This window comes from Colias eurytheme, chromosome 1 (assembly GCF_061535395.1).
Source record: "Colias eurytheme isolate Ceu_HAF_F1 chromosome 1, ilColEury1 Martin Lab GWU primary, whole genome shotgun sequence".
NCBI classification, from domain to species: Eukaryota; Metazoa; Arthropoda; class Insecta; order Lepidoptera; family Pieridae; genus Colias; species Colias eurytheme.
Window position 1 is genome coordinate 14,283,416 of NC_142980.1, and position 27,638 is coordinate 14,311,053.

Consider the following 27,638-nt stretch of genomic DNA (forward strand, 5'->3'; position numbering starts at 1 on the left):
ACTTTAATTCCAATATCCTATAAATATAAACGGCACGTATTTAGTTCGACTCAGCTCTTGAAACACATTCGATTTATATAAGGCTCTCATCATTTTAAAATAATTAAATGTTAATTAAATGTAATTTTAATATGTTTTAATCACATTAAGCGTACTTTTTAGTGCTAAGTATTCATTAACGGAATAGATGGTAGCACATTTTAATAAAGGGAAAATAATCATAAAAAACAAATCCAAATCATTCATACAAACTCCATTAAAAGTAGAAAGAGTAGCCACCGTGTCACCTCATCGCACACAGCACAACGCATACATTCATTAACATGCATTCGATAATCATTTTTCACACAGAAAATGATTGAAAGCGGACACACAGCACAGCTTCTCGGATCATTGGAACAAACAAGTTATTAGTTCACAAGCTTAAAGCACAGAGCACCGACCACGATTGATGGAGCACCTCGAATCATTTGCGCACTATGTACCTGTTTTCAAAGAGATGGTTTTTATGATTTTTTGTTCACGATTCTTTTCATTGTATATGTACATACTAGGTATCTTCTAGCGAAATTCTTTTACATCTTAAATTTTTATCATTTCTGAGAAACAACCCAATTATTGTATGGTCCTAAATGCATTAATAAAACTTAACTCTTTGTCTGTTACTTTTAAATCTGAATTCATGTTCATATTCTTCACATCCCATTTCTCTTGTTAATAAAACTTAAAATATATTTATTTTATAACTTGTATATACTTTGAGGCTACGTTTATAGGGCGCATGAAAGAGCCAACACAAAACTAAAAGTAGTTTACCCCACAGCCGGCGACACAATGAAATCCAGAGGTACAAGCAACACGAGTCCCCGCACGACGGTTTCACAGAAGTGTCGCTAGACACTTCATCGTCCGAGTGCCGGAACGGGCTGAACAAACATTACCAACACGCGTGGGAACAATTGTACGAGTTATCGAATGGGCCACCCGAACCGCCAAAGGACGGCTCTGAGATTGTGGTCGATGCACGCCGAGATCCGATCCCCAAGTTCTCTCGTCGTCACCACCACCACCACCGGTTCGGCCACAGCTCCCGAATACCCTTCAACTATAACTGACGCACTGACCGTGCCTGATTCCCCTCGAGCCCTCGTATCTCCGACCGCTGCAACTGCTCCATCTAGTTGGTAACTAATCTACAAAACGACTCCCAAAATGACAAAATTGACGGTTTAAACAGTGCTCCGAATTGGTCACTTATTGGCCATAATTGGTAAGTAGGTCCGACTAATTTGTCATTTACACAGAAAATTTTTAATGAGTTTAAAATTACAAGGTCATCAAAAAAAATTAGCACCCTATTTTATCGTACAGAACTCAATCAAAATTCATTTAATTGGTCATGATTGTAATATTTGTGATAATATTATAATAATTGGTCAACGTTATTAGCGGAGTTATTAACATAAAAATAACATTCAAGGTCAATCAAATTTGGTTAGCGGCCCAAAATGAAAAATTTGCAATTTAAAACCTAAATTCTTATAGCTAAGAAAAATTGAAAAATTTGACAAAAGTTTTTAACATTTGGTTAAGTACACAAAAATATAAAAGGTTTAAAATTTCAAAGATAAATTTGCAATAAAAAAATATTTAGCAGCCCAATATTGAAATTCAGAGCTCCTCTGGGGCTAAATCAATTGGTCAAATTTTAAATCTTTTATATTTGTTTTTGTGTCCCTGTGTATATAATTTGTAATTTCATGTAATAGCCGGAGCTTCTCGCTCTCGAGAAGTATCTCCCGGAGCGAGAGGTAATAAGATCAGTGCGGATTGATTGCGTATTGAGAGTAGGCTTCGACCTGTATTGCTTTAAATGACCGCAGACTCGGGAAAAGAATTTCAATAAATAATAACTTCCTAATTGTCATTTTTCTTCTTCTCTTTTTTCTTCTCTTTTTTCTTTACTTTTCCTGAGACCGCGTATGACCAACCGTCCGGTATATTCCGAATCTTGACTCGCATATTGATTACAATATGGTGACATAAAAGAGCCCGAATTATAGTACAGTAAGGACATTTTGTGTATAGGGTAGCCTACTTACATGCGCTTATTCATTCGGCACTGAGCTTATTACCTCTATTTAATATAATTGTCTTTCAATGACAATTGATTAAGCCCCAGGGGAGCTCTAAATTTCAATATTGGGCTGTTAAATATATTTTTGTTACAAATTTATTACTTTGAAATTTTAAACCTTTTATTTTTTTTGTTTACTTGACCAAATCTTAAAAAATTTGATTCACATTCTCAATTCTTGTTAGCTATAAGAATTTAGTTTTAAAATTACAAGTTTTTGATTTTAGGACGCAAACCAAATTTGGTTGACCTTGAATGTTATTATTATGTTAATAACTCCGCTAATGACGCTGACCAATAATTATTATATAATATTATTACAAATATTACAATCATCACCAATTAGTGACCAATTAATTTAGTCCCAGTTGAGTTCTGAATGTTAATAATGGGGTGCTAAATATATTTTTGTTCCAAATTTATGACCTTGAAATTTTTAAATCTATAATATACTGACCTATCATGACCAATTAGTGACTTAAAACTTTTTTGATCCCCGTCAAGGGGGGACGCCCTTGCGCATGTCAAACATTGTGAGACACCACACAAGAAAAAAAAAATTAAAAAAAAATAAAAATAAGAGAAAAAAAATTGTGACCAATTAAATGAATTTTGATTTGAAAAATTTTCTGCATAAATGACCAATTAGTCGGACCTAATGACCAATCATGACCAATTAGTGAATTAAAACTTTTTTGATTGTCAAGGGGAGACGCCCTTGCGCATGTCAAACATTGTGAGACACCACACAAGAAAAAAAAATTAAAAAAAAATAAAAAATAAAAATAAGAGAAAAAAATTGTGACCAATTAAATGAATTTTGATTTAAAAAATTTTCTGCATAAATGACCAATTAGTCGGACCTTATGACCAATTATGACCAATTAGTGACCAATTCGGAGCACTGTTTAAAATACTGCTATGAGACACCAAGGGATCCTCCCGTGACTAAAATGTTTTATATTTATTTTTTGTTGATCGAGCTGGGCTCGATGCTTTTGACATGCATGCATTGTGGAAGACGAGGGCGTTTGAATACATTCAGTTAGCTCGATTAATTAATATTTTTTGATTTCATATAATGTGTATATAATTTGTAATTTCATGTAATAGCCGGAGCTTCTCGCTCTCGAGAAGTATCTCCCGGAGCGAGAGGTAATAAGATCAGTGCGGATTGATTGCGTATTGAGAGTAGGCTTCGACCTGTATTGCTTTAAATGACGGTAGACTCGGGAAAAGAATTTCAATAAATAATAACTTTCTAATTGTCATTTTTCTTTCTTCTTCCCTATTTTACTTTACTTTTCCTGAGACCGCGTACGTCCGTGTATAGGGAAGCCTACTTGCATGCATTCATTTAATTCATTCATTCATTCGTCACTGATCTTATTACTCTCTCTTCAATAATATAATTTTCTTTAATTGACAATCTTTTGATAGAAAAACGATGTTTTAGAATATATCATAATTCCATATTAAACGCGAATTATTGCAAAAATTAATGTAACTGTTTCAAATTCGTGTAAATAAACATAGGTAATGCTCACAGATCATACGTATTAGGTAATTAAAGACTGATTCGACAATCGGATCGAAGTAATTAGGTATATAATTAAAGACTTATTTAAAACGAATAATTTTAGACTTTAGATATAAAATGACTAATTGTATTTTGGACATATTGTTTTCAACACAATTAAGTGACGCTCTACAACATAGTCTGTCGACAATTGATATAAATTAAAATTTAAATTCCTATGATCGCCTTGATCTTGTCTTGATCGTGATTTTTCTATATCTATATTTAGCTCAGTTGCCACAATCCGACCTGTTACTTCCTCTTCCTTCTGACTATAGAAAAATCCCATACTAGTTAAGATTTAAAGATAAGATTGAAGTGTATCATTGATAGAAAGTTATTTGATGTGTACTATAAAACATTATTTCATTGAGACCAAATAAAATTATATTTATGTTACCAATATAACTTCTAATTCTCTTTATTTCAAACGATATACATAGTTACAATGTCTCGAAATGGGTATTTATTTGTCCATATTTATCCTGCGAATGGTACAAATAAACTTTTGATATGAGTCGAGTAAGTACAATTATAAAACTAGAAACTTCTCTTTTATAAGTAGGTATGTGCCATTAAACAGGCAAGTGAATAATGTAGGATAAAAATATTTAAGTAAGCAATTCTTCCTTCAGAGTTATTTAATGTTAAGTATAATATATTTTAACTATGTAAATATCGTATAGATCGTATCATTAAAAATATTGTGACGTGATGTTGTAAGTATCGAAAAATATACCTAGTTTAGATAATGTTGTTTTGATGTACACATAATACTATAAATAAAAGTTTGTGATAATGGAAAACGCATTTTTATTGTCCTTTTATTTTATTAAGTTTTCAACACATCTTGCAGAGAAAGAGGCTGCTTTTTTCAAATTAAGAGCGAGAGAATTCAAAATTAGGTTTTCCTATTATCTATTGCTGTCGCGCTATGCCTCAAGCCTCCCCTGTAGAGTGCGACAGGACAGCTCGGGCCGAAAATACCTGGGAAAATAAAACGCAAATTTGACGTTCCGTAGTCCCCTGTTTCCTCCTCCAATACTGGACCGAAATAATTACTTTTTTCATAATTTAGTAGAGAAAAGTATTTGCTATGTTCCTACGTTTTGCTTTTTTATAATGTTCAAAAATTTGTTTTATGGAAGACGGAACATAACGGAAAATCTGTCCTATTTCTTACGTTTTGAAAATTCATTATTATTCATATTATTCTTAAAGGAATACTTGCTTTAGGACGTCTGTCTGTCTATCTGTCAATTCCCTTTTTTCTCAGGAACGCGTGGAGGTATCGAGCTGAAATTTAATAAAGGATACTCAAGTCTAGAAATTTATTGTAATAAAAAAAAAACACATGACAGACCACACATAAATCAGTAAGAAATAAAAAAAAAATATTAAAAACGAATTGGACGATAATTTACAAAATGTAAATATATACAATAATTGATCTATCGGTGGTAAAGAATGTCGTACAAAAATATGTGACTAAAATTTACTCAGTCTATCTGTACTTTCGAATTCTCTGAATATTTTGCACTCAGTTAGACAGCTTAGAAGTGACGGCATAGTGCTGAATCTTATTATTTTATGCTCATATAATTATTATTATATCGTTCTAGATAGGTCACCTGGTGGTTCAAAATGACTCATAACTTCAACATGGGCCTGTAGTCTATAATGTTTTTTTATAATATTACGTATCTACATAACACCTTTGTAGAAAGCTAAATAAACAGAATTTAGTGTCATCATTTGTACAACAAGTTGAATTTTGGTTGGTACATTTGGTAAATTTTCAAAATAAGTTAAAATTACAAATATTTCTGAAACTAATAAGTTTCGGTTGGGTACTTAATTATTACTTTTTTTACTCCAAATGAGCTATAATTTCACCACTTTAAAACTAACCTATATCAATTCACCCCGTATAAAATTCTCGTTTAGCAACACCGCTATAGTAAAACTCCTCCGGGAGGGCTTCACCGATTCTGATGAAATTTTGTGAGCATATCGGGCGGATTGAGCGTAGAACATTTATTTTTCATTTCCCTTAATTATAAGAGTAAGGCTAAGAACACAAAATATAGGTATATGTATATATAGCTGATTTTATTATATAGGTAACTATAATTATTCTCGAACCTCTAAAACGAGTGTTACTAGAAACTTAGGAGGCCAGCGATCGACTACTATGAGTTACGACTACTTTTTGCCCAAGGGACATCTCGTTCCCAATGGTAGGATGTGGGTAGGATACATTTGGGGGCATTTGAAACAATCAGATATTTATAATTCCGATTTATGGTGCTATGTTGTGTGATTTGTTTTCTGTTAATATAAGTTCTATATAATAAACTAGCTGTTCCCCACGGTTTCACCCGCATTACTCCGCTCCTGTTGGTCTTAGCGTGATGATATATAGCCTATAGCCTTCCTCGATAAATGGGCTATCTAACACCGAAAGAATTTTTCAAATCGGACCAGTTGTTCCCGAGCTTAGCGCGTTCAAACAAACAAACTCTTCAGCTTTCTAATATTAGTATAGATGATATGTGGCTTATATTTATTTTGGGTGTTATGAGCTAATATTCAAAAATATTCAATGAGACGTTCTCGTAATGCCGTTATATTCCTTTTCGATCTGTAGGTATGACATATAAGGCGCGGGTCAAACACAAGCGGCGCGGGCGCGGGCGTGCCATAAGCGCACCTCTTGAATCTGTTTTGCACCACGTCCTTCTTATACATTTTGTATGAAAGAATTTTGGAAAGGCGACGAGGCGGCACGCCACGGTTGCGCCGCGGGCGTACCGCAGGCGTACCGCAGGCGCGCTTCCCCCATCGCATCCAAATAGAGGTCAATTCACGGTCATACACAATCAAAAACAAATCGGGTGGTAGGAGACGGTAGCCTGTCAGTCAAAAATGTGTTCTCTCTGTGTGGAATTATATAGAGCTGCTATTACATACCCTTCTTCGTTTTGTTTTTAAAGGTGAATTGAATTAATCGATGAAATGATTTACACAGGTGATGGCAGTAGGGAAAGTGAAAATGAAGAAGAGCATAATGAAAGTTCCCATGTATTTACAATGTCAGAAATAAAGATAATCCTGATTTTGATTGTGTTTTTTATTTATTTGTAATTGTAATAATATTGTGGAATGATCAGTACTGTAAATACTTTTGAACTGAGATTTTAATGATAAGATTTATATGGTCTAAATGTAAACCTGTGTTTGAAAACCATATTTTATCTATACTAATATTATAAAGAGGAAAGGTTTGTATGTATGTATGTATGTATGTATGTATGTATGGTTTTCACGCATAAACTAGGTACTGGACCGATTTTGATGAAATTTGGCACAGATAATCTTTAGACCCTGAGAAAGAACATAGGCTACCTTTTATTGCGAAATATGTACCACGGGCGGACCGCTAGTACAATATAAATTTTGTGTTATTTTAACCTTCTTTTCTTCCATCATTACACCAGTACTACTTTAAAAGTACTATAAAATTTTCCAAGTAAATTCCAACATTTCCAACAAAGATATATTTGCAATCGTGGGGTTATCCTCGCTATTTACTTACAAGGAATTATCAAAACAAAATCGTTACTTTCAAATTAATGTTAATCTCTTTTAGCACAAAAAACATAATTTTACTAAATTATGCATGAAGAAAATGCATTTAACCACTCTATATAAATATCATTTTCGGACGCCAACAGCGCGCCCGCGGTGCGCCCGATGCGCGCCGCGCCGCTTGTATATGTCCCGCGCCTAAGATGGCATATCTAAGCATACCTATACTTATTGTATTTGTGAATGTGGGCTAGGGATTATAAATAAAAAACAAGTTTCATGATTTTTTCTTTATTAGTAAATAAAATGGTCTATGAATTACAGTAGAAGGTACATTGCATTGAATTTTAAAACAAATATTCTAACATAAAACGGGCGTGACAAGTAAAATGACAAGCCATAACTTATATCAGTAGATCTAATAATACAACATAATAAACAAGTTACTTTGTGCGGCGAAACAGATAACCCGCGTCAATAATAAACTGAATTCTAAAATGGGTCTATGTGGTTTGTTGCCTAGGACGATAAAACGCAGCGCTCCACGCGTAACTATTGCAGAGTTCAATATAATATAATCATATATAAATCAAATAATAAAATAGAATTCAAAGTTAATAATAAATATAATATTTAATCTAAATTGATAATTGTGATTCAAAAACACTTGCAACCCAAATATGTATTGATGTTAAATGTAAACAATTTTATCGACCACAACGTATCGGAAGTAATTTTGCAAGAAAAATAATAATCATATGGGATGATGAATACTGATTTGAAAATACTTCTAAAAGTGTTTTACGTATAATAGAAGTGTATAAAGTAAAAAAATCACAACGCCTTCGTGTCAAGCAATAAAATTTTATGCAAACTTGCGCATTTTTTCTTGCCATCGCCGATGTATTATAAAACTACAATATAGTTATTCTGTGATTTTTTTATCTACAGCAATAAATATGATTCAATATAACTTGGTAACATAAAAAAAAAGAATGAAAGTTTTGATCAAGGAATGAAGAAAGACCTTATAGTATGAACTCCCAGATATAAAACATGAAAATATGTGAGACGACTTTTAAATATAAGATAAGTAAAAACATATAGAAAGGTATAGTTGAAACGAAGAAAATTGTAGTTTTATATAATAGCTACCGATCTGTCACTTGTATAAAAAATTATGTCTAATGTGCGGTTAAATGCGAATATAAAGTCAAGAATTTCAACGCACAGATCGACTTAACATCCCTCCTAACATCCCATCCCTCAGACCCTTCAGTACAAAAATACATTCACTCTATCAATCAACACTCCGTTCAAACTTTATGATTCCTTCCTTTTCCTTTTATCATACACTTAAACTTGAGCCAATTATATCTTTTAAGGATATAATAAAATTATAAAAATATTATAATTAAAAAATATTATATACATGCACAGCTTATTATTTATATAATTCACAGAAATTAATTGACAAAATATATGTATGTCGAATATATTTGAGTGTATGAGTGAAGTTCAATATAGCATAGTTCCAAGAATCTTTTTATACTATCATATCTTAAAATAAGTAATAGTGAAAATGCAAAATATGAACGAGTACAACACAAATTTTATAAAATTCACGTTGATGATAAAATTTCAAACGGTCCATATATTTTTTACACATATGTATATAAAATTGTAATAGAAAATATATTTTCATAAAGTTTCAACGGAGCCTACGAAGACCAAAGCCCGTAAACCTCGCTTCAACACTTCAACACACCATAGAAAACACTAGAAATATTATAATGTCTCATCACCAGATTTCACCAGAAACCCGACAGCACTCTAGCCTGCCTAATGTGTTGATACACTCGAATCTAACTTTAACTAACTAATGTTTTCCCCCAGGATCCACATAATTTCTGATAATTATTGCATATTTTACTGTAAGGAACGTCTGCCATCACTTATAAAATTATAATAAAATGTTTTATTCTTATCCTTATAAATTTCAACGAACATACAAACATCATAGCCTTAATTTATATACGAATTTTTCACTGAACAGGTATTTAAGGGAATTTCTTAAAATAATATTCTATATAAAAAAATGATATGAGAAAGTAAAAAATATCATTGTGGGATCATAATTTCGTTTATTTACCTCGATTTCATAAGAGATATTCATAATTACCTGTATTTCTTATAAATTATTAGAAACTCTTATAAATGATAGTTCCATGGTAATAATTGTCTTCTCTTACTGATAGAAAAAGGAAAATCTAAAATAATAATAATTCTAAGAAATCCCCTTCTTCCAAGTACCCCATAGAATATAGATAAATAAAAATACTAAAAATTGAAGTGCTGTCAACAACGCGCGGTTCACTAAATTTATAATGTTATTGTATCGAACTATTCACTGTTATGATTTAGCAATTATTATAAAAACATTCAAACTCAAAGTGTTTTGTTAACTGACTAAATTGCTTAAAAATAAGAGAGCGTATTCCAATTCAAAGCAAGTTTTTAATATTAATGTTCAGGAAAAATTTAATTTATTTAACTTATTTTGATAAAATCATAATCAGTCGTCCTAACAATGGGTTAAGCACAATTTTAAAATTACATCAAAGTTTCGATTATTTTTCATTCCATTAATATACCGAGTTCGATCGAAACATGTAAAAAGGGCTATAAATCTTAGGCAATTTCAAGCGAAAGCATTTAGGCATAATATAATACACTATAATTATTAAAAATATTATACAATTCAGAAAATATTTGCACATACAACTCTATATTCAAAAATATTTTTACCACTAATTTCTACATACATTGCAGTGTCCGATGGCTTATGATGTACGTTTGAATAGAAAACTATGAAAATGCTATGAAAAATTTAGATAGACTTCAGAAACTCAGATCATGAGAGTTAAACAGACAGCTCTCTTGACCTCTTCCAAACCATACTTAGAAATGGTAGAAAGGAATAATTTACATCAGAAAAGAGAAGGGATCCCAAATCATTATCCCAGTACAGAATGAATCATCGAACACTACAACTTATTTGGCATATCTAGCACACCGTTAAATTCCACTGGAATCTCGCTTTGTGACATGAATTAACACCGCTGAAGCCAACCGATCGTGTGTACCGCCCAGTTAAACCTGACAAAAATTTGTACCTACAGATACAACTACCCGCAACAATTAATACTTAAATGCGATGAGCTTTTGGCATTCCGAAAGAGGACCAGAAGACAGACAGACTATAAATGCTAAATAAAACGATTCTCAGTATATGATGATCACGACGACCCTACGAAACTCAGCGTGCCGTATCTTTGGAGCGTTGTCGGTTACAAATACAATGTAATGTAATGTTTACAAAAAAGGTATAAAAATGTTGAACGAACGATTCTATTGTCGATGTTGCGGTTATAATAAAAATTTGAGAACAATTTAATACTTGTCTAATTAACCATGAAAAAATACATGTAGATACATACTAATCAATTAAAAAAATATAAATAAAGCTCTATTTGAATGGTAATCTTAGCTTAACATTAATAATTTCTATTATACAAGGCGACATACATATTCAAGTGTTGTTGCAACACAAGAGATATGCGTACAAAATTGAACGACATTTATATTTGTTTTACATTGCATTGGGGCCACTTTCGCACAAAGCGCGTCGGCAGTCTGCCTAAAACGTTCATTTAGACCTCATTCGCACGAGAGTTAAAAAAGCGTTGCGTTAAAACCCGGCGTTGGCGCTTTTTAAACGTTCTCTCTGTGGTTGTTCATACTAACGCTTTAAAATCACTCATGTCTCGTCTCTGGCTTCAGTAAGACGTGGAAATGGTTTCTGCTAAAATAATTACGTAATGTCAGTTGCGTAATATCTTTATGATATTTATATTATTATATTTGCTTAGAATTCCTCGGAAAGTTTGTTCTTAATAAACCACTTGTAGGTACCTACTTAGGTATTTGTTCAAACTCGTCATCGATAAACATGTTACTTAAAGGAATATGATAAAAATACCTACTGTTTTAATTTTTATATGTTAGGTATATTTGAAAGAAAGAAAGAAAGAAAGATTGGCACTAGCGATTTGTGTTATTAAAAGACGAAAAAGAAAACAAAAGGCATTCAGGGTACATCCTCTGAATGAACAGAGATACTTAAAAGGGCAGTTTGTGACACTGTACGAAGAGTTAAGGCAATACCCCGGAATTTTTTTAATTATTTTCAAATGTCTATAACGATTTTGAATACAGGAACGGACGAGACTCCACATCTATAATTAATAGTTCGGGATCAACAATCCACGACATCGTATCGATTTTCTGATGATTATAAGCACAACAAACACGTGCTACCGCTGAGCGAGCGTGCGGCATACTGAACGCAGCGCCGGCGCTTTTTTAGCGCTCGTCTGAATAAAGGCTTTGTCAGATAGGACGCGTATTTTAGCGCTGCGTATTAGCGCTACTGCGTCCTGTTTTAACGTCGCGCGAGGCTTCGTCAAACAGAACGCTTTAGCGCGCGTTAGGACACAGCAATTGATATTATTAAAGCTGCATGTTGTTTACGTAATTATTACTTACGAACAAAACAAGGTACAGCGATATTAACTCCGGAGTCGGAAGAATTTTTTACTTACCAGTTTCATTAATTTCTTCTCCGATTTGTGCCCACAATTTTGCCTTCATTGATATATCTTTATAGTTTATATGAACTATCCTTCGTATTATATAAGCATGGATATTTTCAAACCAATTGTATCAAATTTTCGGTCATTATGCAGTATTTTATTATTATTTTACGCCTATTAACTCCGACGCTAAAATAAAATTTGTAAAAAAATACAACACCCGACGTTAAAGCGTCCTAACGCCGCGACAGAGCGTTGCGTACTGCTAGCGCTGGCGCTCTGTTTGACGGTATTCTACGATGGTAGTAGAACACATCTTAGCGTCATATCGCGGCGTCAACTTAACGCTCTGACGCGCGCTAAGTACGCGTCCTGTCTGACAAAGCCTTAATAGTAAGAAGTTTCCTATGGTCTATTTTATTTAACGCCCAACGCCGAGCGTTGAAAATAGAACACTGCGCGATAAAAAAGCGTCGCGCTTTAAAAGCGCTGACGTGTGAACATATACTTGGGAATGCATTTGTTCTATTTGGACGCTTTTTTAACGGACGTTAAAAAAGCTCTCGTGTGAATGAGGTCTTATACTTCTAAAGCATTTTCCAAGCAAAAATCTCAAAAATTCAATATGTCAACTGCTTTTCATTTCTATATGTAAGCAACGTTACATTTCGTCAAATATTCATAATATAATTTGTTAGTAAATAAAAAATAAAAATCATGCATCCCTAACGTAAAGATTCGTATTATGTTCTATCATTTCAAAAACTCTCAGTGGTATTACATTTTGCCGAGACATATTTTTGAAAATAAATAAATCATAACAAAATTCCATCTATTTTAAAAGCTGCCTAAAGGTTGCGTCAAAAATATACGTGCGCTTCACCGAGACGTAACTTTAACAATTTGAGTGTTTAAAGACAGATTGAATATATCAGATATTGAGTCTTTGGCCCCTAATCACCCACACTGTTTGTAGCGTTGCGCCTCCTGGAAAAACAAAACAATTATTAAAGTATTTTAATTTTTGAAATCGAATAGAAATCAGTTTTTAGTTGACAGTCCATTTCTTGAGGAAGGCTTATTTATACCATCATGAACGACATGGACGAAACCGCAGGTCAAGTAGTTTTCTATTATTAATATAAAAAAAAAAACGTTTGGTAACACCACTTGTGACTCAAGAACTCTGAACGAGTATTTTAACGAACCGAATGGTTTCAATGGTTTTTGGTTCCTTGGTTATTCACTTAGATTCATAAAAAGGGTTAAAATAAAAAAAAATATGCAAACTATGTCTACTACCGATGTACTTAGAAAATAGGAATAATAGTTTTCCCGAATAGTTAAAATCATGCTTTTGTACAAAAACTAGCTTTCCACCCGCGGCATCGCCCGCGCAATTTAAGAAAAACCCGCATAGATCCCGAAGGATTTCTGGGATAAAACCTATCCTATGTCCTTTCTCGGGTATCAAAATATCTCTATACCAAATTTCATGCAATTTGGTTCAGTAGTTTAGTTAAGGCGTGATTGAGTAACAGACAGACAGACAGAGTTACTTTCGCATTTATATTAGTATGGATGTACATGTTTGCCAACCCACCTGTCCGCCGCCATTAGTGCTTGATGTGCCTCCCGTTGCGCCGATACTTGTACGATCTCCGCGACCGTCGCCGCCTGTTGCTCCGCTGCAATGGAAACCAATACATTTATTGTTATATAATCTATACTAATATTATAAAGCTGAAGAGTTTGTTTGTTTGAACGCGCTAATCTTAGGTACGATTAGAAAAATTCTTTCGGTGTTAGATAGCCCCTTCAACGAGGAAGGCTGTAGGCGTTATTATCATGCTAAGACCAACAGGAGCGGAGCCACGCGGGTGACCCCGCGAAGCGCAGCTAGTGTTGTCATAAATATATTCATCATCATCATCATCTTCGTCAGCCCATGATGTTCCCACTGCTGAACCCGGGCCTCCTATGAGATTGAGGGAACAGGGGCCGTATTACGACCCCTTATTCCCAGTCAGTTTACGCCGTGATTTGAACTGACTGGCAAATTCATATATAACTATTTGCTAGTTATATCTGGTGGCGAAACGGAGTCCGGGCGAACTCCGTTTCGCCACCAGAGACACCTTTTCTTTGCTATAAACCTCACTCAGCCCGAGACCTTTCCAACGAATGCAAAACCGTGGAATTCGGTTGGTGCGTTCTGGAGTTATAGCGTCAGGAAGGAAAACCCGACTTATTTTTATATATGTACTAGCGGTCCGCCCCGGCTTCGCCCGTGGTACATGTTTACGTTTTCTCTACATAAGAACCATCCTCGTACTTCAAGGAATATAATAAAAAAGAATTATCGAAATCGGTTCAGCCGTTCTCGAGTTATGCGCTTACCAACACATTTTTCGATTCATTTTTATATATAAGATTAGATTAACCATGGCTGGTTATTGTGATCATAACATGAATTTGCCAGTTATTTCAATTCACGGCGTAATCTGTCTAGAAATGAGAGGTCATAATACATTATATATCTTTTGAAAAACAAAAACATTCAGTTCATTATAAGTAATCGAAGTCACAACAGATATTATAAAATTTCTATCAAGCCAATGGTTGAAAAAATAATGAAATGATACATGCGTGAATGAGGCATAACAATTTTAGCGTATAAATGATGTTCTGAAATTATCATGAATATGACATAAATGGAAAGATGAGTGAAAACTTACCTTTGAAACTAAAAGATATAAATTGAAAGTATGCCATAAATTGGAGCAAAAAGTTTTATTCTGTTTTTAGATACGAAGGTTTTAAACAGCCTGGACAAAACAATCTTTCATTTGCTATGCAGGATTTATAAGACATAAAGAAAGAATTTATCAGAAATATGAGACAAGATTTTTCGAAAATTATATTTTGTTCTTCCACTTTATGTGTATCTTGTAGCAGATATAAGATTAAAACAGAGGTATATTGTCGCCACATGTCGAAGGCAGTCATCCAGTGGTAGCGACGGCTGAAGTAGCCTCTGCCGTTCACAACTTGCCGTTCGTCTGTAAGAACTCTAAGGCGCGGGTCAAACACAAACGGCGCGGGCGCGGGCGTGCCATAAGCGCACCTTTTCAACCTGTTTTGCACCACGTCCTTCTAGAAATTTGGAAATAGCCAATAGCGCGCCCGATGCGCGCCGCGCCGCTTGTGTCTGTCCCGCGCCTAAAGGCGGGTCTACGCTAGACGAACCGAGCACGAGCGAAGCACAAGCGGAGCCGTTCTCGGCTTCATCGTGTAAGTTGTCTCAGCTTGTAAGTTGGTCCACACTAGACGAATTGTGTTCGGCTCGTGCTCCGCTTGTGCTCGGCTCTCCTAGCGCAGACGCAGCTTAAGGTGCAGATAGCGCGGTCTCACCGGAGAGCGGCCTGGCGAGGCGGCGCTCGAGGCGCGCGAGGCGGCGCGCGGCGGGCTCGGCCGGCTGCTCGCGCGCGCGCCGCTGCGCCACCAGCCGCGCCCAGCGCGCCTCGAACCACAGCTGCATCGCGTCCCGCTCCGCCGCGACCACTTGGGGACCATGCGGTATTGCGAGCGATACATAGCATACATAGCACATGAGCGGTGGAGGTAAAGTGATTCGATCTTCGATCGCGGTAAAGGTCAAGAGCCCCAAACGGTAGACGTTTTCGAATTCTCACATTTGATTATATTAATGTCGGTACTTGGAGAAGATATCGTTTGAATTTCAACTTATTGTACGCGTATTTAAATTGCGAAAATTCAGATGTCTGACACTAAAGCTAGAGTCGAAATATTTAACGATAAATTATTATTCACTTTACCTCGTGACATCGATAAACATAAAATAAAATGCGGTTAATACTTTGTTTTAAAATGAATGCAAAGTAATAAAAATTATGAATCGAATGATATTACTGCATTTGGAAAAATGAATATTTGAAATGGTATAGATGACAATATTTACTTCGATATAGCATGCACATAAAATATGTTAGATTCATTCAAATTAAATAAAAAAAAACTAGACTCACAATCGCCTATTAAAAGGTCATCAAAAAATGTCTGAACAGCGTCATGTCAAAGTTTCATTGAAAATAACACCTTATTTCGTGGCAGAGGAATCTATTGTAGAAAACTGTTTAATCATGTACAAAGTCAGTACTGTTCAGTGTGTCAGTTCGGACTATTTTTGATACTTATTTTGAGTCAAATCGTTTATTCTATTACCTGAAGACCTCTCAGGCGACCTAGTCGCGCAAGGAGGACTGTAACACACGGGCGGCGGTGGCACTGGGGGAGCCTCTAGTGCTCCCATTGACGTATGAGCTCCCTGACTGACGGGCTACAATCGAAAGAGAACGTGTTAATATTGTGGCAAGAAATAGTTTTGTGTCGAACACCTCTTGTGAAAATGCGAAAGATATTACCAATATTGTCGAAACTTTAGACCATTGCAGTAAGATAAATTAAGATCCATGACAAGGGTGTCTCTTTATTGGTTATAATATCGCTTGCTGTTTTTAAACTTATAATATGCTGTACATATATATACATATACATCTATATATGTACAGCATATTATTGTTTTACATGTATATCTCTTAAAATAGACCACGTAAAACAAATATTCCATATTTTAAGCCAATCATGCAATTTACTGTGGCGTATAAGAACGAGCTCGTAAACAAAACTAGCTTAATTAAAATAGCCAATAACATGCAATTTTAGACAAATATCTATCCAATGTGGATTGGATTGCTACAAGACAAGACATTAGCAAGCCATATCGGGAGCACTTTAAATTAAACTTATATTTAGGATATATTTTTCATCAAAATATGATAATCTCATCTCACATCATTGGCGGTGTGAATTCTTGTATGCTATAAAAATATAGTGCTTTAAATTTGTTAATTTGACGAAAAATATGTTTGTTGATAACTTATTATTAAAAGTTAAATATAAAAGACAGCATTCATCATCCAGTCGGAACAAATTACCCTAATGATACTATATGCATTTAAAGGTGTTATAAAGAAGTTGTTAATTTCTTCAAAATTGACGCTACAATATAATAATATAAAAAAAATGTCCGTAAGTTTTGTCTGTTTTTGTTTTTAAGGATCTTTTACGTGAAATTAATGCAATTATATTTTACAGCATGCATTCCTCCAACATAATACAACACAAAACAAATGGATTTTGAACAAAAACATAGCTAAAAGTCATCAAAGGAATTTAATTGAAATCAGTCAAATCCAACCGTTTTCGTTTTCTGGGCCTGAAATAAAATTGAACACCTTTAAAAATAGTATCATTGAATAACAAGGAATCGTAATACACTGAAGCAAGGCGGCCGTGTGACTGAGCGAGACAAGACAACGTACAATTAGCGGATGGTTGGTGCGAAAGAGATGAACACAGCATGCGACTCACGATACTGTATTTGATATGCTTTGCTTACGTGCGTCGTCAGGTCCGGCTCCGATACACACTGAAAATTCAACTAGTGTTAGTCTACCTGTGTCCTCTCGTGTTCGTTTTCAAATCGTGCCAAAAATCCCCCAAAAAATCCCCAATTTTAACGCCAAAAATAGGACACACCTTCGTTATTCTTTTTAAAACCATCTCCAACTTTATACTATGTTAAAATTAAATTAATTCGTATTCTATCTATTTACAAACTATTAACATTATTGAGATCACAATGAATCGATTAGCTTTTTTTATGTATATTTTAATAATGCGTGTTTGCGATTGATGGTATGTCTTGTGCACGTTAATTTTATTCATATTCATACAACTGAAACGATAACAATGGAAAAAAATTACCTTATGCCGAGGTCCCAGGCGTTTATTGAAATAATTGGATATACTCTTCATGAAACCTTTGGGCCTTCTCTGTCTCGTTAATTCTGGATCAGAAAAAGAAGACTGAATGGATAAGGACATTAGTGGCGGAGCCGGTCGGGGGGGTAGTTCGGGGTAGACAGGGGGTGGCGGGGGCGGGGGCGGGGCGGACAGCACGGGCGAGGGCGGGGCCATCACGGGCGGCGGGGGCACCGGCGGCGGGACGCAACTAGACGGCGAGATCCTACTCCTGCGCGTCGACTTCCTGCACACCTTGGGCGCCCCGAGTCTCTCCAGCACCAGCCTTCTCACCACCTCAGTCTGTTCTTCTCTTTCACGCTTCAACTCTTGCACCTTATCGACTTTACCGGCGTCTATAGGAGGAGTCTCGGGAGACAATCGACTAGAGCTGAAATTTCCAGATAGGGACCAATTCACACTTTGCGAAGGCGAATTTGTAATATGCACGTTCGACCTATTGAACGTCTCGCTCGCTGACCGACATATAGCCGGCGAATAAGTCCTTAAGTTTGGCGGTAGAGTGATTTTTCTTGGAGTATTCACTGATTTAATACTGTATCCTTTTTCGGATGCCAATGGAGGCGAAATGTCGTCTATCGAGTCTTCTTTAATTTTATCGATAGCTACATTTTTATCAGCGTCTATACTCACCAACGGTGGCGATATATCTGATAGGCTCACGGAGCCAATTTTGGATTGTACAACATTCAGTCCTTCATTTATACTAATACTACTATCTTCGACATCTTTGCTTATGTTATTAGACATACTGCTCGAGTTTTCTATATAGTCTGCTTTCTGGCCATTCTCACTTTTATTTGAAGTAGACGGAGGTTTCGATACAACTTCGATGTCATTCAATATACTCTCCGATTTTGAATCGGGGCTGTCGATAAATTCTAATGTTTCGGATAAGTTTGAGGTAATCTTGTCTAACGTGTCGTTGGGATCAGATTTCATAGTTGTGTCGGAAAAAGCTCTCTCTATGAAATTAATCGATCGATCTTTACTCGTGGAATACGGTTCATAATCATCATCTACTAGTTCCATGTAACCATCGTTACGAGGTGTAGTTGGTGCCGCAATAGAAAGATCTTGATCTCCCTCATCGGCGAATTCAAAGTGTTCAGGCGCATTCGAATAAACAACTTCTGGGGGACTACTCTTGCCACAAACGTGAGTCGCTATGGCTGCAATGTTTTTGGCATCGTGAATCAATTTCGGGCCGCTCAATGTTCTTGGATTTTTATTTCTCTTTCTCTCTGTATTTTCATCCATACCGCAGTCGTCTAACACCGCACTTTCTGCCGCCCAGTCTGATAGTTCTGTTTCAGTTAAGGCTAAAGTGGTCGCGTCTTTACATGACTCGGAAGATTCCGATTCGACTGCTACAACTGTAGGGCCAGATGCGGTGGCGGTTCCCGATATTTTTTCATCTACGTCATCGGTTTCATTATTGGCTAGAATTAAGCTATCTAACTGTATTAACTCTCCACCTTCGTCGTGGACTTCGACTCTCGGCACAGATTGGTTGGGCAGAGTCTCCGTATGAGACGAGTCATCTGATAAGGAGTCCGTTTCTAAATCTGGTTGTTTCTCATCCTCTTTGATGGGCGTCCTCCAATCGTTCTTACAAATCGGTGAATCACCTTTCGTGAGTAAATCTACGGGGACATCGTTGCATAAGTTTTTTATTATATCTGGGATGTCCGGTTGAGCTTTCTTCTCGTCGAGTGTAAACTGAAAGGAAAGGTAGGGCGAAGTCGTTTGTGGCGTGGGCGTAGTCGCTGGGTGTAACATTTTCTGGAATTCAGTGATATTATATCGAAAAGCTTCTAATTTGGTATCTAGCTGGGAAGTGGAGTCTGATTTTCTGACAGCTGGCGGTGAGGGTTCCCCGAGCAAGTACTTCCTTTTGAGTTCTAGTGCTCGTTTAGTGGCTAGACCGCCAGCTGATTTGGTTCTGCTTAAGGGGTAGTCTTGTGGAGGGGGCGGGGCCGGGGGCGGCGCCTCCGTGACCAATATGGCGGGGGGCGAAGGCACCGGCGCACTTTCTTCGCGAGCAAACTCACTATCGGTGGATACTTCAGTCGCTGACGACACTTCCTCATCACTTGACTCACTCTCCTCATCAGACTCGATCTAAAGTCAGAAATTAGACAAAGGATTAATTTTAGTTCGAGAATGAACCTTTGCACACAAAATGTGCTATTGGTTATAACTAAGGTACATTCAATACATTTTTGAACGTCATCGATCACTTTAAAAACATACAAAATTGTAACTTAAAGCTACATAACACTTGTTCTAAGAAGACAAAATCAAGATGACAACAAAATAAATAATTACTTTAAATGTAGCAGTGTTTGTTACTAAGCAGTAACAAATCCACAGTTTTCTTATATCTAGGTAAATAAAGCATTAATTATAACAATACATACATTAGGAAGGTGCGTTTTAATGTCCACACTAACTTACCATTGCATACCTAAAATGTAAATTAATTATTTAATTATGCATTATAAAACAGCGCCAAATATTTGCAAGAAGCGGGCGAAGACATTCAGAGATAAGATGACATGATTTATAAGTTAAGATGTATCGTTTTTCACATTGAACATGTTTTAAGCAAATTATGATGATTACACTGGGTTGTAAGCTTTTTGTTGTAAAAAAGTAATGCAAAATACACGGTAAAACAAAAACATACTTTGTTTTTTCATTTTTGCATTTTACGCTACAATGGTGAGAGAAAATTGTTCTTTATTATTTTAACTTCATCGCATTGTTTTTACAATTTTTTAACGATTTTTATTACATTTAAAAAGCTTTTGAAAGCTTTATCTTTTCAATATCAGTCCACATTTGTTTCCAATACTGAATACAGGGACACAAGGTGTCTATCTGTCCAACTAAATTATTTTTATTTATTAAACTAGCTGTGCACTCTGGCTTCGCCTATGGTATACTAATACACTGTCGAAGATGTACCAACTCAGAACGCACAAACTTATATCCATCCATAACTTTTACTACGTAAAACTATAATAATAATGTTTATTTCTTATTCTTTTCATAGACATGGACATATTCATTATAAATAACCTATAAGCTTGCATGATATAAAACAACATAAACAAACAGTAAGTTAGTGTGGGATCACTCACGTGCCTCGCGCCGTCGCCTCAAGTTAATTCTACTTAACTCATGCTGTGACAATGAATGACTTATATATTTTGGATTAAAACTGACATGAGTATCGTAAATATACAAAGCGTTATTCTGGTATTGGCGGACCTTTTTTTTTGTAAAAAAGTACTTTATTTGATTTATTTAACGCTTTTACGTTTATTTGTTTTTTATTACTAAAATGTGATTTGTTTTATCAATTTTATATATGAGTAACTTCATTATTAAATTAAGTGTATTGAGATTACTCAATACACTTTAATTATTATTAAATCAAATGTACAAAACAAAAAAAAACTGAGAAAACTAATATTATTATTGATTTCAAATACACTAACAAATTTGCTATCTCCAAACAAAATTCCGGCCCTTTTCACAATTACATCGAATTACAGCGATTCTGAAGGAACATCTACAATGACAGCAGATAGTCTACTCGCCCATAGCGAATAGGGTTCATACACCTTTGAATGCTAGCAAAAAACTGGTTGTCTGTAAAGTCGGTTTACTGACGATAGTTGAACGTGACAACGTCCGATTGTGCTTCTTTGTCGCTCGTTCCGCGCTCTCGCTTGCACTTCAAGCCTATGGAACGCCTCAGAGCGAGGTAACGCCGCATGAGTCATGTTTTTCGAGCAGCCGGCTCTATCAAATTATCAGATTTTGTCACGTCAAAAAGCTACCAGCCGAACTGAGATCCTCTTTTTACACGCTTTATATTAGCTTCACCTGTACGTTTGTTTGTAACCGACTTCTTTGGGCGCGATTTTGACCCACTTTAAACGGCCAGATTTCGTTCAAACTTTGTAGATTTATTGAGGACCGATGACAATACACTAATTTGATAAAATTTTCTATTTTTTAGTTCGGTTTTCTATAAAAAGCCTGTTTTTTTAGTTTTTTTAAACTATTATTATTTGAAGTCAGTCAGTCAGTCAGTTAAAAAGGTCCGCCACTTGTCGCAGTGAGTGTCGTTCGGGCGACGGGCACGCACGCACCCCCTACCTATCCTAGCAGACGCAGCAGCCCTGTACCTCGCTGCTGTCGGAGGGCGGCGGCGCGTGCGCGGGCACCTCGCGGCGGCGCGCCTCGCGGGCCTCGCGCATGCGCGAACACGACTCGCCGCCGGACGACTCGCCGCCTACGGGACAGTGGCATACAGCATTATTAGCGTGATAAACTTTATTCTTTTTGTGTTTATGTCTTTTAAATATAAAGATAATGTAATTTATACTTTGTATTGTTACCTTTACACAATTCACTAATTCCACTTTAATTCGATTTTTATTACAATAATCTACTAGTTTATAAAAATATAATATATTGATGAAGTTCTTGCTTCTATTTCTTAACTGTGCCCAGCCTTCCTCGATAAATGGGCTTTCTAACACCGAAATTTTTTTTACAAATCGGACCAGTAAAAAAATGTGTGCGTGTACTAGTGTACACACGTAAGAAGTGAAACTTCTTTATGACCTTATTTTTCAAAAAAAAATTTATTATATGCAACTTTAGAAAAATACGTCGAATCACGCGTGGTAGGGATAAGAAAAAGATGGCGCCACAAATTAGTATAATGACCTACCATCATCCGAATAATCGTCATATCCGAAGGAATCGTCGGAGAAGTAAATGTTAGAGTGCGCTGGGGGCGGGGCCAACGCTTGCTCGCCGGAACGATCCGCCTCGACATCGCTCTCCACGTCCACGTACTCGTCCGTGCTCGAATCGTCGTCGTCGCTGTTATATAATTTTATACAAGTTATAAAGAGTAGTTACATATCAGATTAGTTTCCACAATTTTCACTATCCTAATTTGTAGCATACACATAGAAATACATGAACCATCAAGGATTTTTAGGAACTAAAATATACTGAATTATATAAAAAAGATCACATCTCAAAATTATGAAATACACAAGAGCAAAAGACAATAATAAAAATACCTCAATCCCCCAGCTCCCGAAGTTTCCGAAGCTAAAAAGTTCCTATCCGTCCACTCGTCCTCGTCGATCTCCCTCGCGCCGCCATCGGACAGCTCTATACTGATCCTCTCGGGCGTGGAAGCCGCGTATTTATATTCGTTCCTAGTGGCCACAGCCGACCCGGCCTCGGGCACATCCACACCGGAGTGACGGAGGCACACTAGCCGCGTCCCGTAACGCTCCATGGTGTAACTCCTGAGGAATGTCGTGTTAGTCGTGTTTTGGAATTATTATATTAGTAGCTATAACTGACCTTCTGTTTACCGTTTTTATTAAAAACTTCCTATGCAGACCTCCATATTAGAGGGCCTACTTAAACGATTTGCAATTAGAATTTTGTTTAACCTGAAAAACGGCACAAATTTTCGCAAAAATAAACATTCAACCCAATATACTCCAGGGGATATTCTATATACCTGAGTCACGTTAAAAACGATCGTCAAAATCAAAATGCATCTAACTACACCCATCCAAGTCCAACTAGTGGAGGCAGTCCTCCCATCACACCGCAGTGTCGGGCGCACTCACCCGGGCCGCAGTACCGCCTTGCACACGGCGCAGCGGAAGCACGCGCGGTGCAAGTGCAGCCCGTCCGCTGTCACGCCCTCTGCAGCGAACACGCGCGTCCCGCACGCGGTGCACTGCTTGCCGGCGGACGTCGGCCCGCGCCATATTTTTTTCTCCTTCAACTGCCCCACCAGAAAATTATTTTAATTCAATGAAAAAGTTTCATATTATTTATATTCACACAAGAGTTCATAATCTCTATACGTAAACTTGACAAAAAAAATCATACAGAAAAAAGGTTCTACTTACTTCCTTTCTACTCGACTGCGATTTATTAGGCGAAGGATCGTCCTTTTTAACAAATTTCGTTGCTAAATTGGCTACCTAAAAAGTCATAATTATCAAAATATATTGCATATTTTAACATAAAATTATATATCAGTTATAAAAAATAAATTGAGTATACCTTTTTCGTTCCAAGCATAGGTCTCCCAGAGTCTTTCAATTGCTGGTCGATTTTATGAATAGTCTCATCGATCTCACCCCACTTTTCATCGTTTGAATCTCCCTCTTTGAGCTTCCTTTGCCGACCTAAAAACTATAACAAAAAAAGTTACATACATTATGTTTATTATTAATTTTTAAAATATATAGAACTCAAATTAAGCATAACATAATATCGATTCTTTTAAATATTTATTTTAACATCCGCCATTAATTTATGCTCATAACCCAAATAAATAAACTAATAAATACCTGTTCTCTATCCCACTTCGGCACTTTTTCAGCCGTTTTCGGTTCGGGCCTGCCCAACCTATTCTCAGTTATTTTTCTTTCAATTTCCTTAACATTCCAGTCCTCTCTATTTATCTTGCCGACGGATCGCATGAGATCTTTTGGTTTCGAAGCTTTGGGTAATGGGGTAGATGCCACGTTGCTAGTGTTCACCAACTCAGCGGCCAGCCTGGCAACTCTCTCGCCACCACCTATTGAATATCTAGTCCTACCGCCGACCAACTTGCCTTCCTCCTAAAAAATAGTTTTGTCTTAGATATGGATGATTTGTTGTAATGAAACCGTTCATTTCGTGGCATCGAAACTCTAAGTCAATGGGTTTTCTATGCGTTGATTATACATCAAATTATTCTAAAAACAAATTCTCTTGAAATAAATAGACTGTTTACCCATCCACAAAAAATTTCGATCGCTTCCAAAATAAACAGGTATCATTATAAATATGTAAAATGTTACTTGTTAAAACATATAACACTATGGCGAAAGGGGGTTTTATTATTTTAATTTAGGTCAAAGAAACGCACTATAAAATACAACAACAAAAAAAAACATAATTTTAAAACAGTTAGTTAAAAACGTGCGTGACAAACGAAGACCGTTCAATACATGCATTATACTTTAATTTTTTATAAGAAATAAGAGCTTTGTCGTGCAAAAAACGAACATTAGAAAAAGAAAATGTTGTGTTTTAAAGTGCACAGCACACGTCATAAGGGGTGTTGGTATATTAAATAGCTTCTGCGAAATAGTTCAACGCTTATTGGGTAGAATATTTACATCCTGTAAAGGTTCCCATGTATCGTTAGTCCATGCAACACGCACACACGAATCTCACATAGTGCTGTAGTTGTTTCTCAAGTTTTTTAACGCGTTCGTCGAATTGCGGCGCACTCGCTCTGTATTGCTGTAGACCGTAATCATTCTCCAAGTCTGTGGACGGCGTAAAGTTCATACGCGGCTCAACTGCTAACATTTGCAGACTTTTCTCGAATCGTTGTTTCATTATTTCTCGAGCCGCTTTCCTTTTACCTCCGCCTTTATGTCGCTTCGCTTCTTCCTTCTTCTTTTCCATCATGTCTGATACGCGCTGCATTCTGAAGGCTAATTCGCCCGAATTTCTTCTCTGTGACGTCACAGACTCGGAGGCTTGGCGAGGCTTGTTGCCTACAATTAGTTCCGCAACCTTTTGTCTGCGCAATGCCATTTCCGGATTCCCGATGGATTCAACCCGTTTAGAAGTATCATACATATGTGTGTCCTGTTTTTTCCCTTCAATTATATCTGCCATTTGTTGCCAGCGTAAAACCCTTTCTGGTGTTTCTTTAGGTTCAGAACGCATGTGACGAGTAAGTGAGCCGGACGCTTGTCTCTTTTTGCGATCCTCAAACAAATTGGTAATTTCTTTTATGTTATATCCGGTTTCTGTTGACCCTATTGAGTTGGCCCGACCACACTGTAACATCGAATCTGAATTTTTCCTGCGTGTCATGATTTCGGACAATCTTCTCGGTTCAAGCTCTGGTGATTCCGCAGAACGCGATCGAATAAGCATCTTTTCGTGTTTGGTCGTACCTTTTTTAGGTGACATCTTACTTGCAATCAATGTGTCATCTGTATCAGTAGATTCGTTTTGGAATATGGACGAAAAATCCGGCACTACGATAGTGCTCGGATCAAGTCCTTTAAGTTTGCGTGTAGGTTTCTTCACCGAAGATTGTTCATTAACAAAATATCGTTTAACATGAGCTTCTTCTGGTGTTTCCTTGACTCTCATTTTAGAACTGCCTTGAAGTAATTGAGATAAAGACGCCCTGACCATAGTGGGGTCTGGAGAGTCTTCTGGGTCCAACAAAGCCAATATCTGTTCCTGCAGTTCTTTTTGTTTGTCTGCGTTGTGTTCCGTGTCGGATATGGCGTCATGGCCTTCTATTAGTCGAGCTAATTGTGAGATATCATTAAGATCTAACTTCCCAATCTGTTTCCTAATATACTCAGCTGGATCGTTACTTACTTGAACCACGTGAATGGTGCGCCGTTTCTTTTTTGTCGAGTGCGATTTGTCCGTGTCGGCGGCATCTGAAATAAACATCATAATGAATAATAAATTAAATAATAATGTCACGTAAAAGCGCAAAATAAAATAGTCCAAAGGTCTATATTATTATTTGTTTAGATTTAAGAGTTACGGTATAATTGAACAGTAAGATAAGTAAGTATTTTTTTTTTATTAGGTCCACCAAACTGGACATAGCACTACAAAAATAGATATGGTTATTCTATGATACATCACAAGTAATAGGTGCTAGACCTTCTAGAGGTGAACACAGCCTGCAATAATAAGTACGCGAATACATATTTACATTATTACAATATTAACATAATTTAGAAAAATAACACATATTATAACTAATACTTACATGAATAAGCAGATATTGATTGTTCAGCTGTGTTGCGTATGCTTTTATCCTTCTGTTGGCTTTGTTTTATCTAAAATTTAAAATAATATCATGTCATAAAAATATTATATAAATATTTCGGTTATATTTACAATTTTTATATGCAATCTACAGACAACATTAAAACTTATTATAATATAGTAATGTAGTAAATAAACTCCCATACACAGGCTGCATATTTTTATTTTTAGTTTTAGCTTAGTTGGTAGTGACCCTGCCTTCAAAGCCAGAAGTCGATTCCCACCCAGTGCAAATATTTGTGTGATGAACATCGATGTTAATTGTCTATATTAATATATATTTAAAAATTATAATATATGTATGTTTATCCACCATTTGGTTTCCATAACACAAGCGAAAAGCTTAGTATGTGAAAATGTCCTGAAATATTTATTTATTCATACCTGATCAAACATATTGGACTCATGGTGAATATGCGGTACTTCGCCCTTGAACGCGTAATAAACACGAGTTAGATACGAGCGTAGCTTAGCTTCTGGCACGTCTTGTATTTTCTGGTTTGTAGAGAACGGAGGGATACCTGATAACAAAAATTACAATAGGTAATGTTCACAAATGTGTGTAATAACAGCAATAGTGGTGCAATAGAGAATACTTCAAGCAGCGAAATCAATTTTTATTTGTTTGTTTATTTTTCTCTAAAAATAATAGAATTTCTATAAATTTTGTTGTATACAAGTTTGCCTAAAATTTGGACGCTGCGAACTGTTATGAGACTATCGGGAGAAAAAAACTAAAAAAAAAAACGAAATATTACGTTTTATAAGAGAGCCGTCCGTCGGGATTAGAAATTGGAGCGAGACTAAACGTGGATGCTATGGAAAAGGCCAGGAA

At 36.2% G+C, this 27,638-nt stretch overlaps 3 protein-coding genes across 9 annotated transcripts in view; 1 reads left to right on the forward strand and 2 right to left on the reverse strand.

Annotated features, from left to right (window-relative positions):
- LOC149911366 (CUB and sushi domain-containing protein 3) overlaps positions 1–4,522 on the forward strand; it is a 35,871-nt gene extending 31,349 nt beyond the window's left edge. The window contains exon 11 of one of the 2 annotated variants that reach the window (XM_090105708.1): positions 824–4,522. In XM_090105708.1, the coding sequence (XP_089961834.1) occupies positions 824–1,115 (292 nt within the window). In that variant the 3' untranslated portion in view covers positions 1,116–4,522. The remainder of the gene's footprint in view (positions 1–823) is intronic. The other variant, XM_090105717.1, reaches the window with a different exon arrangement.
- A 5,645-nt stretch (positions 4,523–10,167) lies between these two features.
- Mical (Molecule interacting with CasL) overlaps positions 10,168–27,638 on the reverse strand; it is a 44,411-nt gene continuing 26,940 nt past the window's right edge. For 2 of the 6 annotated variants that reach the window (XM_090105729.1, XM_090105735.1), the window contains exons 12-28: positions 27,188–27,324; positions 26,745–26,814; positions 26,339–26,403; positions 24,289–24,561; positions 23,999–24,130; positions 23,842–23,916; positions 23,554–23,714; positions 22,987–23,220; positions 22,626–22,780; positions 22,075–22,181; positions 17,813–19,993; positions 17,445–17,474; positions 16,208–16,322; positions 15,377–15,526; positions 13,566–13,650; positions 12,548–12,949; positions 10,168–11,026 (exon numbers count right to left, since the gene is read on the reverse strand). In XM_090105729.1, coding sequence (XP_089961855.1) covers positions 12,916–12,949; positions 13,566–13,650; positions 15,377–15,526; positions 16,208–16,322; positions 17,445–17,474; positions 17,813–19,993; positions 22,075–22,181; positions 22,626–22,780; positions 22,987–23,220; positions 23,554–23,714; positions 23,842–23,916; positions 23,999–24,130; positions 24,289–24,561; positions 26,339–26,403; positions 26,745–26,814; positions 27,188–27,324 — 4,004 coding nt within the window. In that variant the 3' untranslated portion in view covers positions 10,168–11,026; positions 12,548–12,915. Of the gene's footprint in view, positions 11,027–12,547; positions 12,950–13,565; positions 13,651–15,376; positions 15,527–16,207; positions 16,323–17,367; positions 17,475–17,812; positions 19,994–22,074; positions 22,182–22,625; positions 22,781–22,986; positions 23,221–23,553; positions 23,715–23,841; positions 23,917–23,998; positions 24,131–24,288; positions 24,562–26,338; positions 26,404–26,744; positions 26,815–27,187; positions 27,325–27,638 lie in introns of those variants that run through there. The other 4 variants (XM_090105743.1, XM_090105750.1, XM_090105758.1 and 1 more) reach the window with 4 other exon arrangements.
- LOC149911369 (uncharacterized) lies at positions 25,130–26,325 on the reverse strand. Its single transcript, XM_090106612.1, has one exon. The coding sequence runs from the start codon at positions 26,144–26,146 to the stop codon at positions 25,130–25,132; it is 1,017 nt and encodes a 338-aa protein (XP_089962738.1). The 5' UTR covers positions 26,147–26,325.